The sequence below is a fragment of the Eublepharis macularius genome, chromosome 1, assembly GCF_028583425.1.
Source record: "Eublepharis macularius isolate TG4126 chromosome 1, MPM_Emac_v1.0, whole genome shotgun sequence".
Taxonomy (NCBI): domain Eukaryota; kingdom Metazoa; phylum Chordata; class Lepidosauria; order Squamata; family Eublepharidae; genus Eublepharis; species Eublepharis macularius.
In genome coordinates, this window is record NC_072790.1 from 19,475,782 (window position 1) to 19,495,562 (window position 19,781).

Sequence of the window (19,781 nt, forward strand, 5' to 3'; positions counted from 1 at the left end):
AATTATTCAGGACGGCTATTTTACTCAGAGTATAGGGCTGTGTTGTAAGGAAAAGGTTCAAAGAGATGCTCTGATAAAGGGATAGGGACTGTAGACTATATTGTGCGCCACCTGTTACTGTTGTTTATTGTGTCAAGTTAAATTGCTTATAATATGAGAGTTATTCCATGGACAAGAATACTGGAAGAACTTGCTGACCCTTTGTCAATCATCTTACAGGTCTCTTGGAGCATAGGAGATGTGCTGGAAGACTGGAGGAGGGCAAATGTCATCCCAATCTTCAAGAAAGGAAAAAAGGACAATCCTGGGAACTGACCCTGCCCCAGGGAAGATAACGGAGCAGATATTAAAGGTGTCAATCTGAAAGCAGCTGATAGACAACATGATGATACGGGGATGTTAACATGGATTTGTCCCCAACTAGTCACGCCAGACCAACCTCATCTCCTTCTATGGTGGAGTGACAGGTTAACTGGATCACAGGAATGCTGTTGATGTAGTTTATCTGGATTTTAGTAAAGCTTTTGACAAGGTTCCTTATGCTGTTCTGATGCGTAAACTGGAGAACTGTGGACTAGACTCTAGCATGATTAGATGGATAGGGAACTGGCTGGATAACCACATCCAAACAGTAGTTTTCAATGGCATCACGTCTGACTGGGGGGAGGTGCCTAGAAGAGCACCACAGGGCTTGGTTCTGGGGCAGTACTTTTCATTATTTTTATGAATGATCTGAATGAGGGTGTAGAAGGATTAATAATTAAATCGGCAGATGACACCAAACTGGGAGGAATAGCAAACACACTTGAAGACAGGGATAGAATTCAATGAGTTCTGAACACACTGGAAAAGTGGGCAGATTTGAATAAGATGCGATTTATCATGGATAAATGCCGGATTCTACATCTGGTTAACAAAAATGCAAAGCACGCATACTGGATGAGGGGCGGTGTGTGTGAACTAGATCTTGGAATATGGGTGGATGGGAAGCTAAATACGAGCAGTTAGTGTGATGCAGCAGCAAAAAATGCTAACACAATCTTGGGATGTATCAACAAAGGCATAACATCTAGATCACAGGATATTGTCCCACTATATACCAAGTCGATCAGGCCCCACCTGGAGTATTGTGTTCTGGAGGCCTCAATTCAAAAAAGATGTGGACAAATTGGAAGCAGTGCAGAGGAAAGCAACCCGGATGACTGAGGGACTTGAGAATGTTCAGTTTGGAGAAGAGGAGGTTGAGGGGAGACATGATTGCTCTCTTTAATATTTAAAAGGCTGCCACTTAGACAAGGCAACAGAGTTGTTGGCAACAGAGGATAGGACTCAAAACAATGGGTTTAAACTACAAAAGGGAAGGTACTGGCATAAGGAAAAACTTCTTTACGTTAAAAGTAATCCAGCCGTGGAATTGGCTGCCTGGGGATGTAATGGATTCCACCTCATTGGCAGTCTTCAAGAAGCAGCTGGATGAACACTTGTTAGGGATGCTTGAGGCCGTTTCTGCATTGGACAGGGAGTTGGCCCAAATGGTCTTTAAAGCAGCTTCCAACTCTATGATTCTATTTTGGTTTAATACTGCTACAGTTCTGTATCTGATTTCTGTTTGTTTTCAGATTTCTGCAATCTATACCCTATTGTATTATACTGAAGGTCCCAGGTATTGATTGTACTGAACTATACTGTATAATCCGCCTTGACTTTCAGTAAAAAAGGCAGAATAGAAATAATATAAATAAATAAAAATTAATAAATGTGTGGCTTGGTTGCTTGTTTGTTTTTCTTTTCTCCAGCCCTCTCAGTATTCCAGTAACAAAGTTACAGGAGAGTCGAGGCCTGAGAAAGTGTAGCAGTTTCTTGTTTGACTGATCCAGACTTTAACATGGAACAGAATAGCTTTTAACATTTAAGTGTTTTTGACAGGAACAGCACCAAACCCTGTCTTCAAAATACCTGTCCCTAATGGACTACCTGACTAACCAGCGGACCTTCTTCTCGCTCCAAAACCCACAACCCTCAACTCCATCATTTGGCTAGCAGTTAAACTGCCAAATCTCTTTTTTCAACATTCCAGTCCACTGTTTGAAAATGGCTCCTGGAGGGTGGAAACTAAAAATGACTATCACGCCCTCTACAAATGAAAATCCTCAGTTCCCACAGGTGCCAAATTGTTTAATTGTACAAGAATTTTAATTGTTTAATTGTACCTAATTGTTTAATTGTACAAGAATTTTAACTGGCTCAGGAAAAATCGTACCATGGAGGCTCTGCTAACAAGCTAGCATGTTATCTCATGATCACTGTGAAATGAGAACTTCTGAAACTCAGTTACTTTCTTAAACAGGTTTTGCAGCAAAGCTGGGAGTTTGTAGCAAAGAATTTTCCTAAGAAGTGGTTTTTCTTAGCACAAGCCCTCTTGAACAAAGTTTCAAAAAACATGGCTCCAGTTTGAGTTGGAAAAGGAGCATTTTCTTCACAGTGAGGGGGGAGTACAGGATGGATAGGATCAGAATACAAAGCTTAGGGAAGTATCCTATCTTTGCAATAATGGGATAAAAAGTTGTCTTAATTCAAACTGATCATTGGCTAAAAGACAGGGATTAATAAGGTTTACCCGCTCTCATCGTTAGAATGTTTTAGGCAGTTTCAAATCGTAAAAGTCCAGTGCAGATACATTAATGAGGCACACATATGCAATTACCATAATAAAATTGTCCTGAAAAAAAATTATACAAGGCCAAAAACAAAAGCAACTAATGGATTCATAACACTTTTTTCAAATGCTAAGTGAAAATGCTTGGCCCCTTCCTCTGGAAGGCTACAAGATTGGGTACATGGATGCTTCCATGGGCAGTAAATTCCATAATAATAGGAGTAATTCTATGGAGAAAGCTGTACTGTGCATTCCAGTGGGCGGGGGTATCCTGTAGTTCTCTGATAGGCCTAGAGAATTGTCCCTTTATTCCTGTGCCTTGGGATAGACAAAGGAACTGGTAGAAGCACACCAGAGCAATTGTAAGGCTTTCCTCTCATTGCCAGTTTTGTAAATTCTGTAACTGTGCTACTGGGCTCCTGAGTGTGCTCTTCCCCTCAGCTGGGTAAAGACGGCAGGGCTGGGATTTTTAGCCTCCTACCTTGATACTCAATAAGATTTCTTCCCCTTTCACAATTTATTCCCATTGCCCTGAAAATCAGTGATTTGGATGCTTGCAGGGGGGGAAAAGCCATATTATAATTAGCAATAACTTCTATGTCAGCAGATTAAATTTATTAATATACTGTAATTGAAACAATTCACTCTTGTGTTTTATATGACAATAACCAGCCTGGAATAATTTATGCCCTGAGGTGGTGCTAAAAATCCAACTAATGCCTCAAAATCGCTTTTTAGAAAAAAAAAGTTATATACTTACTCATCTAATTCTTCATCATCTGTTTTTGATGTATCAGCATAGAGGTATTTGCTCATGTCCACAGGTCGTACATTTTTTCTTTTTGCTGGCTGGGGAGGGAAGTCCTTGATGGGTGCTGGACTTTCAGGTTCAGGATCTGGCTCATCAAAAGGGTTCACATATTCAGCAGGTTCCTCTTCTTTAAAAGGGTTATATTCATTATCCTCATCATAGAATGAGCCTTCCTGTTTGGAAGACGATGCCATCTTGATATTTGGCACTATAGAAAGCAATATAAAATCCTGTTATTTAATAATCCATGCTTCTGTAACTTCAAAGATAGATTACTACAATGCACCAGATGCACCCTTGGAAACTATACAAAAGCTTGAGTCTGTATGGAACACCTAGTAAGAGTTCAGAGGTGAAACAGCTCCATTGTTTCACAGCTTCATCGTGAAACAGCTCCATTGATGACTTATTTGGTTCCAAGGCTAATTTGAGGTGCCGGCAAACCCTTTAAAGCCTATACTTTCTGAGACCTGCCTACCTGAAAGGCTGCCTCTCCTCCTGATATGACCACCTTAGGTCCTCTTAAGAGTTTTCTCCTATTTATACCCTCTCTTGAAAGTTATTCCTTTGACCACCAATCCTTTTCAGCAGTGACTCCAAAAAGGGTTTGTCAGAGAAGGGCTCATACTCAGACCCAATTTCACAGGCAAAGCAATCCCCTACTTTTTAGATAGACCTTTGGATTAATTTTAGGCCAAATGAAGCATTATGCCTGTGAAGGCAAGGAGAGGTTGGTTACTGGGGTTATATCTGTGTAAAATTTGTAGCCTGATCTCAGTGTTTTGATACTAATTGTGGTTGGTTTCATGAGCCACCTTATTTAGGATGAGACAGGCAGGATATGAAAGTTTTAAGAAATGAAGTAAAAACAAATATGGAGTGAAGTTCTGATCTGTTGCACAGAACAGCACATTTCTACCCAATAAATCAACCTTAGCAGATTACAAAATAGTTATCCTTATACACATTAGTAAAGTAAGATAAGCATCTTGTCATGGTATTCTAGGTAAATCTAACCATAAGAAAATGTCAAGTTACAGGAATGTGGCTTGGTGGCCAGCGCAAGTACAGACAAGGTTATGGGCAAAATAGCTTCAGGGAATCATCCCCATGGGAGAATGCAGTAGATACTGCCTGGACGAGACTCGGGAATCACAATATGAAGCAGCCAGTAGCAGGTTCCAGGCAGATGCCATTTTCCTACTCTCAATCTTCATCTCAAGCCCCTGTGGCTGTTTGAGTAGGTTTTCTTTTTACTTTAAGCACAATGATGATGATGATGATGATGATGATGATGATGATGATTTATAGTCTACTCTCCCTGCAAGCGGGCTCAGGGCAGGTTACAGCAGCATAATATTGAATAGACATTTTAATAACATTAAAACCACGGTCGTCAGTATATATGTACTATCAAACTCCCAGGATGATGGCCCCTTATGGCCTTGGCCCATCATATCTACAGGACTACTTCTCTCCCCATAGAATCATAGGGTTTGAAGGTACCTCTAGGGTCACCCAGTCTAACCCCCTGCGCAATGCAGGAAATTCACAACTACCACCCCCCCCCCCCCGCTCCATGCCCAGAAGATGGCAAAACACTTCCAGGATCCCTAGCTAAACTGGCCTGTGGGAAATTGCTACCTGACTCCAAGGCGGCAATCGGCATTACCCTGAGCATGTAAGAAGGCCACGAGAACTAAGTACAGATGTAACCCATTCTGCCCTCCCGCTCATGCTCTGCCCACGTTCACAGAATCAGTATTGCTGTCAGATGGCCATCTAGCGTCTGTTTAAAAAGCTCCAAAGGAGAGCTCACCACCTCCTGAGGAAGCCTGTTCTACTGCGGGACCGCTCTAACAGTCAGGAAGTTCTTCCTAATATTTAACCGAAAGCTCTTTTGATTTCATTTCAAGCCGCTAGTTCTGGTCTGACCTTCTGGAGCAGCGGAAAACAACTCTGCACTATCCTCTATATGACAGCCCTTCAAGTACTTGAAGATGGTTATCATATCACCTCTCAGTTGTCTCCTCTCCAGCTAAACATTCTGAGCTCCTTCAACCTTTCCTCATCGGACTTAGTCTCCAGACCCCTCACCATCTTCGTTGCCCTTCTCTGGACACGTTCCAACTTGTCTATATCCTTCTTAAATTGTGATGCCCAAAACTGAACATAATACTCTAGGTGAGGTCTAACCAGAACAGAGTAGAGTGATACCATCACTTCTCATGATCTGGACACTATGCTTCTGTTGATACAGCCCAAAACCGCATTTGCCTTTTTAGCTATCATATCACACTGCCTACTCATGTTCAGTGTATGATCTACTAAGACCCCAAGATCCTTTTCACGCATACTACTGCCAAGACAAGTCTCCCCCATCCTAAAATTATGCATTGATTTTTCCTTCTTAAATGCAGAACTTTGCATTTATCTCTGTTGAAATTCATTTTATTTGTTTTAGCCCAGTTTTCTAGCTTGTTAAGATCATCCTGTATCTATATTCTGTCTTTGACTGTATTTGCTACCCCTCCCAATTTAGTATCATCTGCAAATTTAATAAGTATTTCCTCTGTTCCTTCATCCAACTCATTTATAAAAATGTTGAACAGAACAGGTCCCAGGACTGATCCCTGAGGAATGCCACTTGTCACTTTTCTCCAAGATGATGAGGAACCACTAACCAGCATTCTTTGGGAGCGATCTGTCAACCAGTTACAGATTCATCTAATAGTAATAGGATCCAAGCCACATTTTACCAACTGGTCGACAAGGATATTATGTGGAACCTTATCAAATGCCTTACTGAAATCGAGATAAACTATGTCCACAGTATTTCCCTGATCCAGCAAAGTAGTAACTTTCTCAAAAAAAGGGGTAAGGTTAGTCTGACATGACTTGTTCTTGAGAAACCCATGCTGGCTCTTAGTAATCACAGCCATCCTTTCTAAATGCTCAAGGACTGACTGATGATTTGTTCTAAGACTTTTCCAGGTATAGATGTCAAGCTGATGGGTCGGTAGTTACCTGGATCCTTTCCCCCCTGCTTGAAAACGGGGACAACATTTGCCTGCCTCCAATCTTCTGGCACCTCACCTGATCTCCAAGAATTTTCAAAAATAATGGACAGACATTCAGAAATTACATCTGTAAATTCTTGGGTACAATTCATCTGGCCCTGAGGACTTAGTTCCATTTAAAGAAACTAGGTGTTTACATACTACCTCTATGTTGATCCTAGGCTGTAACTCTCTTCCCCCATCATGTGTTCTGTTATTGCCATGTTGAGCACCATCTCCCTCGCAGGAGAAGACAGGAAAAGTAGCAATTGAGCAGTTCTGCCCTCTCTTCATCACTTGTTACAATTTCAGTTCCCTGTCCCTGCAATGGGCTATCATGTCCTTGCTCTTTTTCTTACTTTGAACTTAAGCAAAGAACTTTTTTTGTTGTTTTAGCATCTCCTGCTAGCCTAAGCTCATACTGAGCTTTAGCTTTTCTAACACTGTCCCTACAAAGCATTGGTTATTTGTTTATATTCATCCTTGGTTATGGAGGGCCTCCTTCCATTTTCTAAATGAGTCTTTTTTATTTCTCAGTTCATTAGAAAACTGTTTATGAAGCCACCGTGGCTTCTTTAAGCTCCTCACGTTTTTCCTTCTCATAGGAATCGTTTGTGATTGTGCTTTCAATATTTCGCTTTTAAGAAACTCCCACCCCTCTTGAACTCCCTTCTCTTTAAGTATTTCTGACCATGGGATCTTACCCAGCATAGCTTTCAGTTTGTTAAAATTTCCTTTCCTGGCAGCAAAAGCAAATGGCCGCCTAAAGCTGAGCTCTGTCTCACCCTGAGCCCTTTAAACAACCTAACAACTGTAAAATGAATGCTATGAACAAACAAACAACAGAAAAGAAGAAAGCAAACAGTAAGGCTGCTAAAAAGCTTCAAGATTTTTTCCTGGTCTCCCAAACACCAGCAGCAGAAATCAGAGCTGAAAAAGACACACTCAAAATGGCTGCCGAGGAAAGCAGAGTAAGTAACTCTTCATCAGACTTAAGCTTACCAGCCTTACTTCAAGCTATGGAGTCTAATATCCTTCAAAAAATTTCCAATTTAACAGAGCAAATTGCAGAAATTAAAATAGACATTAACAAAGCAGTGCTAAAAGCTGAAAATGCAATGGATCTTAGCATTGCCTTGCAAAGAGATGTGCAAGACTTACAAAAAGAGAATGACTACATGCAAAATAGAATTCAAACCCTTGAACTTGCAAACCGTCAGCAGAACTTAAAATTTAGAGGGATTGAAGATTCTGAAATAATAAATGCAGATTTAATCTCTTTCCTCTCTAACTGGCTAGCCACATGCCTTCAATTAGAAGAGGGCATCAGCCCTCTAATTTCCAAAGCGTATCGCCTTGGCTACCCTAATCATCCCAAAAGGAGAAGTCCCAGGGATGTTGTAGCAACATTTGTCGATTGGAGAACAAGAAAAAAAATCTTGGAGGTGGCAAGATCACAAAACACCTTTACATACAAAGGAGCTTCTATCCTGGTGTTAACTGATCTGCCAAAGGACATTTTAAATAAAAGAAAGGAACTTAAACCAGTAACAGAGGCCTTAAGGAAAGCTAAAATCAACTATAGATGGATAAACTTTACTAAACTCCAAGTAAAACAACAAGGAGAGACCTACACAGCAGAAGACCAAGAAACTGGATTATGCCTGTTACAGAGCATTAACCTGGAACTGCCTATGGAGTTAGACAACATATCTAACAAAAGAAAGAGATCATATCCTTCAACTCCACAAAAAGGAAGCAAGATACCGATTAGGCACAACTGAAGTCTCAAACTCTGCATTAGAAATAATAGAAGCTCTAATTCCAATGACTGAAACAAATGCCATTCATAGCATCAAAATATCAACAAAGGGTTCGGGGGGGCAGATTATAAAATACAGTAATTTAATTAGCTTCCAAATTAGAATTACCCAGATATTCTGGAATTTTCCAGTAATTCAGGAGAGAAGTTTATCTCTTGAATTATAGAGGGTTATATAGGATAAGTTTCAGTTTCTTCCATTATTTTTTTCATTTTTTTTTTTTTTAAATTTTATTTTTTTCCCCTTTTGGCTTATTAATCGAATTCAAGTTAAACAGAAATTTATTGATAATAGGGATTGTTATTGTTCCTATATTATAGAGTGTTACTATTTTATATCAAATAATTAGTTATAAACAAAGTTGAGAGTTATAGAAGAGTTTTACTGTTATTAGAAAGTTATATTACTACTTCAAGTTTATATTGTTACTTTACGGATATTAGAAGTATTACTGTTTACAATACACAGTTAAGTATAATCAAAATTTAAAGTTATAACAAGTGCTGTATTGTCATCAGAAAATTGTCTTATCGTTCAGATTTTATATACTAAATAGCATTACTGTTACCAAATAAGTTGTTTAAAAGCTATTTCTTTAACACAAAAAATAATTTATTTCTAAGAAGAAATTGGAGGGAGAAGTTACAATATGTGTTCTGAACTAAAAGTAATTTCTTATAATGTTCGAGGCTTGGGGAATCCAATTAAGAGAAAACGCATACTTACACATATAGCTAAACTTAAACCAGATATCACTCTACTTCAAGAAACACACATTCGTGCTGGTAATCCTTTAACACTGAAAGACAGATGGATTCAGACACAATACCATGCATATGGCACTTCTAAAGCACGTGGGGTTGCAATTATAGTATCCAAAAATACTCCTTTTTTTCATAAAGCTACAAAGGTTGATCCTCTGGGTAGATATATATTTGTAAAAGGAACTGTAGGCAATCACCTTCTTACAGTGGCATCCATCTATGCACCTAACCAAAGGCAAATAACCTTTATAGAAGAACTATTAATTAATCTAGAAAAATTTCAGGAAGGCGAACTGATTGTGGGTGGAGACTTTAATTTCATAATGAATCACAAATTAGATAGGTCAGACTATAAAAAATCCAATAAGAAATGTCACAATACTAAATTGGCAACATTGATTAAAAATCACAATCTGATTGATGTATGGAGACAAACTCATGCTACAGAAAAAGACTTTACTTACTACTCACCTAGACATCACATTTACACCAGAATTGACCTTATTTTAATTTCAGAAAAATTAATTAATCAGGTAAACTCAACCGAAATTGGTAACATAATCCACTCAGATCATGCTTGGACTACTTGCACCATTTCATTTAAGTCAGAAACAAAAACTGAAAAACACTGGACATTTAGTAAATCACTGCTGTACCATTCAAATCATGTTAAGGAAATTGAGAATATCATCAAACAATACATGAAAGAAAATACAACACCAGAAACAAAACCACATATTTTTTGGGACGCTTTAAAAGCTGTCACTAGAGGACATCTAATAGCATTAACATCACGAATTCACAAGGATAAGAAAGCTCAAAAACAAGAAATTACAGGGAAAATTAAACACTTGGAATTCCTACATAAACAGAATGGTAGTAAAAAAGTATACCAGAAACTAATAAATGAACGCAAACTTTTAGAAACCATAGAATCAGATAATATTCAAAAAAATCTCATATATTTAAAACAGAAACATTGGTTCAATACACCAAAGACTTTACGTATTCTCTCTTGGAGAATAAAAGAAAAGAAGGTAGCAAAATTAATCAGGGTAATCCAAGACAAAAAAGGACAAATATACACTAAATCAAAAGACATAATTAATATCTTCAGAGATTACTATAATCAACTATATACATCAAAAAAACCAAAAATAGAAAACATATCCCATTTTTTGCAATCACTTAAAAATCTTAAAAAATTAGAAAAAGCACATCAGTCAAAACTGGAGAATCCAATCACCGCACAAGAAATTGCAGCAGTCATACAAAAATCAAAAAACAACAAAACATCAGGACCAGACGGATTTCCTGCAGAATTTTATAAAAAATTTGCCCCACTTCTGTTACAACCCCTTACTGAAACTTGTAACATGTTACTAACAACAGGAATACAGCCTCCTTCATGGTCGACTGCTTCTATTATAGTAATTCCGAAGCAAGGCAAAGATCATAAAACCCCAGCCTCATTTCGCCCAATTTCTCTCTTAAATCAAGATTACAAGATATTTACTTCAGTTATAGCCGAACGTCTTAATTCATTTATCACTCACTATATACACAAGGACCAAACCGGCTTCATGCCCGGCAGGGATTTAACACACAATATTTATAAAACTTTAAATTTAATGTCTATATGCAAAAATCAACATACTGAAGCTCTATTCTTATCATTAGATATCGAAAAAGCCTTCGATTCCTTAGAAATATGTTATTTAGATGAAACACTATACCATATGGGCTTTGGAGAAAATTTCCGACGTATAATAAAGACAATCTATTCACAACCCACAGCGCATGTCAAAATAAATGGAAACACTTCAGACAAAATCTATCTACATAGAGGAACAAGACAAGGCTGCCCTTTGTCACCTGCTTTATTTGCAATTGCCTTAGAACCACTGACAATAGCAATCAGGGAGAACACCCAAATTCAAGGAATCGCAGTTAACTCTAAAACATATAAACTCAGTGCTTTTGCAGATGATATGCTGCTATACCTCACAAACCCAATCCTATCGCTTCAACACTTATCAAATCTTTTAAGTTTATTTGGTCAAATTTCAGGATTAGAAGTAAACTACACCAAGTCGAACATACTTCCTTTAAACACAACAACTACAACTCAATTGAATATTAAACACATATATAAATTCCAGTGGGAACCAAAAAAACTACCATATCTGGGTATAATCCTACCATCTGACCTCAACCAGTTACTAAAGTTAAATCACATAGATAAAATGGCTAAAATAAGAGCAGAATTAAGTGACTGGAATAAAAAACAATTATCATGGTATGATAGATACCATCTAATTAAATCATTTGCACTTCCCAAGTTAATTTTTCTCTTTCGAACAATTCCAATATTAATCCCACCAAAACTTTTAAAACAATGGCAAACCTTCTTCAATAAATTTTTGTGGCAAGATAAACATCCAAGAATTGCATTTACAACACTAAGATTAAAAAACACACAAGGAGGCTTTAATTTCCCAGATATTGATCTCTATCAAAAAGCTGCACGATTAAAAGATGTAATTTCTATAATACAGAAGGAAGATCATATGGATTGGATCAACCTTTTACAAAACACACAACAAAATGAATCCATTCAGGATCTTCTATGGAATAAACAACACGTCCGCCCAACAAACTCTAAACAAAACATCTTTTTTACAGCTATCCTAAAAGTATGGGATGCTTATAGAAATAAAATCACCCCCAAATATTCCAGGTTCTCTTCTTTTCTTTTTCAGGATTGGTTTCCACCGGGTCTCTCACCCGCATTCACTAAAAAATGGAGCCAAAACAACATAACAAGGCTAACTGATATTGCCTCCCGAGAAGGCTTACTAGATAAACCAGAATTGGAGCAAAAAATTAATAGTAATATATCATGGTTTGTTTATTTTCAATTAAAGAATCTAGCCTCTTCTATAAACTTAAAGGACATTATGAAACAACCAAAGACTGCATTTGAACAAATTATAGATAGGAAAGGCCTTTCAAATAAAGGAGTAATCTCCAAAATTTATAATATTTTGCTACAAAACCTTAAACTTAAAACCTTAACATATCAGTCAAAATGGCACCAAGACTGTGACAAAATATTATCAAAAGAACAATGGGAAATATTATGGTCCTCTAAAATATTTAATTCATCAACAATTAGTATTAAACTACAGTCCTATAAGATATTAACAAGATGGTATCTTACACCCAAAAAATTAGCAGCTATTTATTCTCACAGTTCATCTTTATGTTGGAAAGGATGTGGGGATACAGGATCATATATACATTGCTGGTGGAAATGTCATTACATAGAAGAATTCTGGAATACAATCTTGCACCAAATCTTTTTGTTAACTGGCTACAAAATACCAAAGAAACCTGAGCTGATATTTCTGAATCAATGGGATGATATAGAGATCCCACCAATTCGACGAGACCTCATCAATGTCTTCTTAATGGCAGCAAAAAATTTAATTGCTTTAAAATGGAAATCACATACTGTACCAACAATTACCAGTTGGTATTCTAAAATATGGGACCATTTTTTATTTGAAAAAATCAATGATGGAATCTATCAAGCTGAAAATTTCCCCCAAACAACAAATTTTATGGAAAAATGGTTCCCTTTTTTTGAATACATTTCTAAAGAAAATCTATATCCTCCCAATAAAATATACCAAACAATCCTGAATCTATAATCCAAAATATATCAGTTCAACTTGAATTTGTCTTTCCATGTTTTACCCTTCTCTGTTATGTAGTTTTTAACAATTTACCCATGTTGTATTTCATATTGTAAACAGTTTTGTTAATAATTGAAATAAAAATATATATATTAAAAAAAAAAAAAAAAAAAATTCCTTTCCTGAAGTCCAACCTGTATGTCTGACTTTCCCCTTCCCAAAGACTGTAAATTCCAAAATTACATGGTCACTCACTGCTACCCAGGGTGCCCACTACTTTCACCTCGTCCACCAGTTCTTCCCTGTGGGAGAGTATCAAGTCCAAGATAGCAGAACCCCTTGTTTCCCTCTCTACTTTCTGAAAAATGAAGTTGTCAGGAATTTATTTGACCTTTTATTTTTAGCAGAGTTAGACTTCCAACAGATTTCCGGGTAACTGAAATCTCCCCATGACCACTGTGTCCTGTCTATTTGTGAACTTTGTAATTTGTTCTAGGAGTTTCTCATCCAAGTCCTCTGCTTGGCTTGGTGGAGTATAGCAGATCCCCACCATAGTATCACTATTATTTCTGACTCCTTTTATTTTTATCCAGAGACTCTCAATTGAATTTTCATACTCAGATACATGTATCTCCTCACAAGTCTATACTTCCTTTACATATAATGCTACTCCTCCTCCCTTCTTTAATTGTCTCTTTTGAACAAGTTGTATCCCTCAATCCTAGTATTCCAATTGTGTCATTCCACTAAGTTTCAGTAATGCCTATTATGTCATATTCCCCTTCCTGTATTAGGACTTCAGGTTCCTCCTGCTTGTTTCCCACTAGTGTAGAGACATTGGAAGCCATGAGTTATGTGCCCTGAGGTTTTTGTTTCTGTGCTTACCTGAGAGTTAATGTTTCCTAGCATATGTTCCACTCCCTGCAGGTTTTCAGTGTTCCCTTCTCAAATTATAGGCTTTGAATTTTTGTCTCTCTCCCCATAGGATTTAGTTTAAAGCTGTCCTTATCAGGTTTGCAAGGCTCTTACCAAACACATTTTTCCTACCCTCGTGAGGTGCAAACCATCTCTCAATAGAACAGCTTCATTTCAAAAGCGTAAGCCATGGTCCAAAAAACCAAACCACTCCTGATGACACCATCTATGCAGCCAGTCATTTTTTCCAGTATTCTTCTTTCCCTTCCTAAACCACGGCCTGTGACAGGAAGAATTGACAAAAACACAATCTGTGCTCCCAGGTCCTTAACCTTTTTACCCAGAGCCACTTAGTCTTAGTTTTTAATACATTCTGGACTGTGCTGGGCAATATAATTTGTTCTCACATGTAACAGGAGGAAGGGATAATAATCTGTGGGTTTGATAAGTCTTCCTACCCTTTCTGCCACATCCTGCATGCGTGCACTTGGTAGACAACATACCTCTTGAGACGACAAGTCTGGTCGGCATACTTTACCCTCTACCCTTCTCAGTAGGGAGTCTCCAATTACCAGCACATGCCTTGTCCTAATACTGAGGAATGAAAGCTCGAGTCTTTTCATCTTCAGGGGCCTAATAATTTTTTTTCAATGTTCAAAGAGTCTTGGGAAGTAGCTCTTGATCCAGTGGTCCAGAATCAATATCTATGGGGAGATCTTGGAACCAATTGCTTAGCATCAGAGGTTTGCAATGTCTCCTGATTATCCTGCTCCTGTGGGTTACTTTCTTCCATGTGCCCGCCTCTTGTATTGGGTGCTCCTCCAAATCCTGAGATACCTTCCCCTCCTTCTCCTGTTGCCCTCTGAAAAGTGCTTCATGCATTCTGTCCATGCACTCTTCACCTTCCCTTATTAAATTGAATGTGGACAAGAGTGCTTCAAGTCCCTGATCTTCTCCTCCAGAAGGGCTTCCAACTTACACTTGCTGCAAATGTAGTTGCTGTTACCCTCAGGTAAGAATACAAACATGCCACAGACTGTACATGTCACTGCCTCAGTTCTCTCACCAGCCATGCTGCTGCAATCCATTTCAGAGGTAGTTCAGGTTTTATGGTAATTCCCTGATAATTCCCCTGCCAAACTGCCTCAAAAGGCAACTTGTGAAAGGTTGGCAGAAGGGGAAAAAAGCCTAACACCTTTAAGATGTAAGATACTCAGCTTCTAACAGGGCCCACAGGCCAGACCCACAGGGAAGAGCGAGGAGGAGCCTAATTCAATTCAAGACTCACCCAGCAGAGGCCGAGGCCAGCAGTAAGCCCCAGGCAAAACAGACACTCTCCAATTACCAACAATCACCCTCCTCAATTAGTTCCAACCCAGGCAAAAGAGACAAACGGGGGAAAAAATGATCTGCCGCGGCAGCTTCACTCATCTGAACAGAGCCTCCTGAAGGCACAACCCTGCAAAATGGCCAAAATCAACAGCTGTCTCTACATGTGCTTTCTCCATTGTGGTCCCCACCTTATGGAACAGCCTGCCCGATGAAGTCAGAAAGGCTCCCACTCTCCTGGGCTGTTTCCAGATGGCTTACCTGAAGCCGCTCCATGCTGCAATGTTGTGGATCGTGCCAGGGAAAACGCGAAATATCGCGTTTTCTTGTGCGAGTTTTGCACAACGTCACACAAAACTCGCACAAGAAAACACGATATTTCGCGTTTTCCCCGGCACGATCCACAACGTTGCGGCATGGAGCGGCTTCAGGTAAGCCATCTGGAAACGGCCCTGGATTTCTGCAAACTGTGGAAAACTGAATTATTCAGGGGGGCATTTTTACACAGAGCTGTGCTGTAAGGAAATGGTTCGGAGAGATGCTTCGGTAAAAGGATAAGGACTATAGACTATACTATTATGTACTGTCTGCTGCTACAAATATTGTCCTACTAGATACTTTATGTGTTGTTTAATATGTCGTGTCAAATTGCTTATGTTTTGTTTTAGCATTGTTACAACTCTGAACTGGACTTTTGCTTGTTTTCAAATTTCTGCAATCCATATCCTATTGTATTTTTATTGAATATTTGTGTAATCTGCCTTGAGTCTCAATGAGAAAGGCAGCCTATACATAATGTAAGTAAATACATAAATGTTACAGAGTGAGACCTATATAACCTATTATGAAGCAAATAATGGATTAAATAATTGTACTAATAGCACACAGGTGTAAGAAATCCAGTGGTTAATATTTAGGCACATTTATATTTTCAGAAAGCATTTAAATCAGTTATCTGTATTAAACACTAGCATCTGAACAGGGAACAGAGCACATACAAACACTGCAGCAGCTTTAAAAAAATATGGTTAACAGGCTAGAAAAGCATGCTCTCAAACAAAGTCATTTGTATACTCAAACAATAAATCACTTGTAATAACACTTAGCACTTATATTGTTCTTTAGATCTTCAAAAGACTTTAGAACATTAACTAATTAATCTAAAGCCTTCTGTCAAATGTAGTTACAGCAGAAATCTGGGATGTGTTACTAATCCAAGACTAAGCTAAAAAGGAAAGACGGTTGCTATGCAAACCAGTTAAGCCTCCCTTAAGTATTACCAAGTCACAAAGTTCTGCTTTTGAAAAAGCTGGGTTTTTAAAAGACAACAATACAGTATTTGATTCTAGGAACAGTAAAAATTCAGTTTATTATAGAAGAGTTAAGATGCTTACAAATTCACTTATGGACATTGTAAGTCAAGGCACCCCTCTTAACTTCCATATCATGGGAACAATTTAACATCTCAGTTAAATGTCCTCTCAGATTCTCCATGCTAGATTTCACAATAAAAAAATTTATCTTGATTTTACAAGACTGACTTTTCAGACTCTATAATTTATTTATTCATTGATATCCCATCTTTCTCCTAAATGGGGACTCCTCTTCTCCACTAACCCTGTGAGGCAGGTTAGGCTGAGTGTGTGTGAGCTGCCTGAGGTCACCCAGCTAGCTTCCATGGGAGAGTGGGGGTCTGATTCTGGGTCTCCCAGGTCCCAGTCTGACTCTCTATTGATGATACGATGCTGACACATGAGGATAGGATGCTAAGCACATACAACCCAGCTGCCTCGATTAATATACAATCTCAGCTGTGGAATGGCCCACCTGAGGAGGTCAGGAAAGCTCCCACTCTCCTGGCTCTCCACAAAGTACATTAAGCTGATTTATCCAGGAGGGCTTTCTGCTCAGATTATAGGGCTGTGTCATAAGAAATAGCTCAAAGAGTTACCTTGGTAAGGGACAGGGACTGTAGGCCATGCTATTGGGTAATGTCTGCTGATGTAGATATGCTCTTTTTGGGTAGTTTCCACATTGCTAAAGATTTCATGTTAATTATTTATGTTTTAATTCAGGAAGGTTCCATCTGTGCGTTCAGATTTATGCTTGTTTTCAAATTTTCTGCTACCATATCCCATTGTATCTGATCACTGAATGTCTTAGCTGCTGATCATATTGCATTTTGCTCAGTGAATGTCTGACCTGTTGATTATATTGTATTCACTAGCACTGTGTAATCCCCCCTTGCGTCTCAGGGAGAAAGGCAAGCTATAATAAATAAATAAATAAATAAATAAATACACACACAAGATTACATCCTGAGCCAACTGAATTTTTTCCCTTGCTAATGCTGAATCCATGTTTTCTCTCAATGTGATATTCTATATCCTAGAGTCATGCCAACACTTGTGCACAAAAAAAGACTGGATAAAAGAAATCAGAGACAATGTGATCAATCACTCCTGGAAAACAAGCAAGGAGCATACACCTATAAAAATTAACAGCATCATTGAGGAAAAACAGTGTTTCACTTACTGTAACTGTTGTTCATCTAGGTCTTCCTTGCAGGCACACATGGGAAGATTAAAAAGCTTAATACCTGGGTGGCCCGCTGGTACCGGAGATTTCCGAAACTCAATAAACACCAGGGGGTGCTCTTGCCTCTCTGCGCGCATGCGCGGCCGTCTTCCCGCCGAAACGGCTCCTAAGACGCGGAGCGTCACCCGCATACCCTCAGTCCTCTTTCGCCGCCGTACTGCAAGGTAAGCATCAAGAGATCCAGTGGGGAAGGAGGGAGAGCATGTGTGCCTGCACGGAAGACCTAGATGAACAACAGTTACAGTAAGTGAAACACTGTTTTTCATCTACGGTCTTCCTGTGCAGTCCCACATGGGAAGATTAAAAAGCTTAATACCTGGGTGGAGGTGTCATAGGATTTATTAGTAACAACATTATCATCACTGTTTCCTTTTATTCATTCATTTTTTTCTTTTTCTTTTTTTTTACAGAAACATAGACTGAAGAACTGCTGTGCCCACTGCTGCCTCTTTCCTGTCCAGGATATCAATCGTGTAGTGTTTCACAAACGTCTCAGCCGAGGCCCATGTCGCCGCTCTACAGATGTCATGAAGAAGGACACCCTTCAGAAGAGCCGCAGACGATGCTTGAGACCTCGTAGAGTGGGCATGCACCTCCAAGGGACAAGGTAGGTTAGCGGTTTTATAACAGGTCGAAATAGCTTGTACAACCCACCGGGTATAGTTTGCGAAGATGCTTTCATCCCCTTCTTATGTCCCGCAAAACACAAAAACAGATTGGAATCAACTCTAAAAGATTTCACTCTATCCAAATAGAACAGAATCGCCCTACGGACATCCAGCGAGTGCAAGGCCTTCTCTGCCTCCCATGTCTGTGTGCGAAAAAAAACTGGTAAAATTATATCCTGAGATAGGTGGAAGCTAGACACCACCTTTGGTAAAAAGTCAACTTTGGTCCTAAGGACCACCTTTTCATTGTGGATTTTCAAATATGGGGGATGGCAAGACAATGCAGCAAATTCCCCCACCCTCCTAGCTGAAGTTATAGCGACCAGAAACACCACCTTTAGAGACAAAAAATGTAAGGGGCACGAAGCTAAAGGCTCAAGGGGTTTAGCCATCAAACATGACAAAACCAAGGGTAATGACCACTGTGGGACAATGGTCCTCACCGAAGGAAAGAGGTTATTCAACCCTTTCAAAAATAGTTTACATGCATAATGAGAGAACACCGACTTTTGGTCTATAGGAGAGTGAAAAGCTGAGATAGCCGCTAGGTACACTTTCACAGAGCTGTTAGCTAGCCCTCTCTGCTTAATTTCCCACAAATAATCCAGAATTTCAGATAGGGAAGACTGAAAAGGATCTGACCCCTTTTGGTGGCACCACATCGTAAACTTATCCCATTTAAGCATATAAGAGTGTCTAGTAGATTCGTTTTCGTTTTCCCGGCCATGTCGGACGCTCCTCTCCGCAGGTCCGGGAGGAAACGTCCGAGCAGCCTGACCGGGCAGTTGACCCGCGAGGGTTAACCCCCAGGACTCCCAGTGAGGGAGCCAGGGTCCGGAGCGCAGCGGGAAGAACCCCCTGAAAGCAATGCAGGGGGTAAATTGCCCGTTTGCTCCAACGGAGGCCGGCAGACTTGCGCAGCACATCGCGTGCAGCCGGGCCATGGAGAACGGCAATAAGCAGATTCAAGGTGAAAACCTGTAAGTAAGCGAATCCCTTCTGATTTCTAAGCATATGCGAAGGATTGGTGGGAGTTGAAGCTAAGAAGGTGCGGATTTCTTCCCCTTCATGGAGTTTCGGAACTTAGCTGGCGCCCCCCCCCTAAGATGGCGATGAAAAAGCAGAGCCCTGCGATGAGTAAATCGGTGATGGCGATGTTACAGGAGAAGGGAGAAACTTTGGAAGAGATGGTCAGACGAGTGGTCTTTGAAGCTATGCAGCCCTTTGTAGCGAAGTTAAATGAAATGGGGCAAAAGGTTGATTCAGTGGAAAGCGAAGTGAAAACCATTAAAGAAACAGCGTCTGGAGCAGAGCAGTCTGCACGCGAAAATGTAGTGCTCATGAAAGCAACAAGTAAAGAAGTAAAGCTCTTGGAGAATCAAATAATAGGATTGCAAGTGGACCGTGCCCAAACGGTACTGCGTCTTCAGAATGTAAAAGAGGAGCAAAGTGAAAAT

The 19,781-nt window shown here is 39.4% G+C and overlaps 1 protein-coding gene across 2 annotated transcripts in view; it reads right to left on the minus strand.

Annotated features, from left to right (window-relative positions):
* The window catches only part of EHBP1 (EH domain binding protein 1), a 411,820-nt gene that overhangs the window by 203,785 nt on the left and 188,254 nt on the right, over window positions 1-19,781 (minus strand). For both annotated transcript variants that reach the window (XM_054974434.1, XM_054974440.1), the window contains one exon: window positions 3,417-3,675. In XM_054974434.1, coding sequence (XP_054830409.1) covers window positions 3,417-3,675 — 259 coding nt within the window. The remainder of the gene's footprint in view (window positions 1-3,416; window positions 3,676-19,781) is intronic.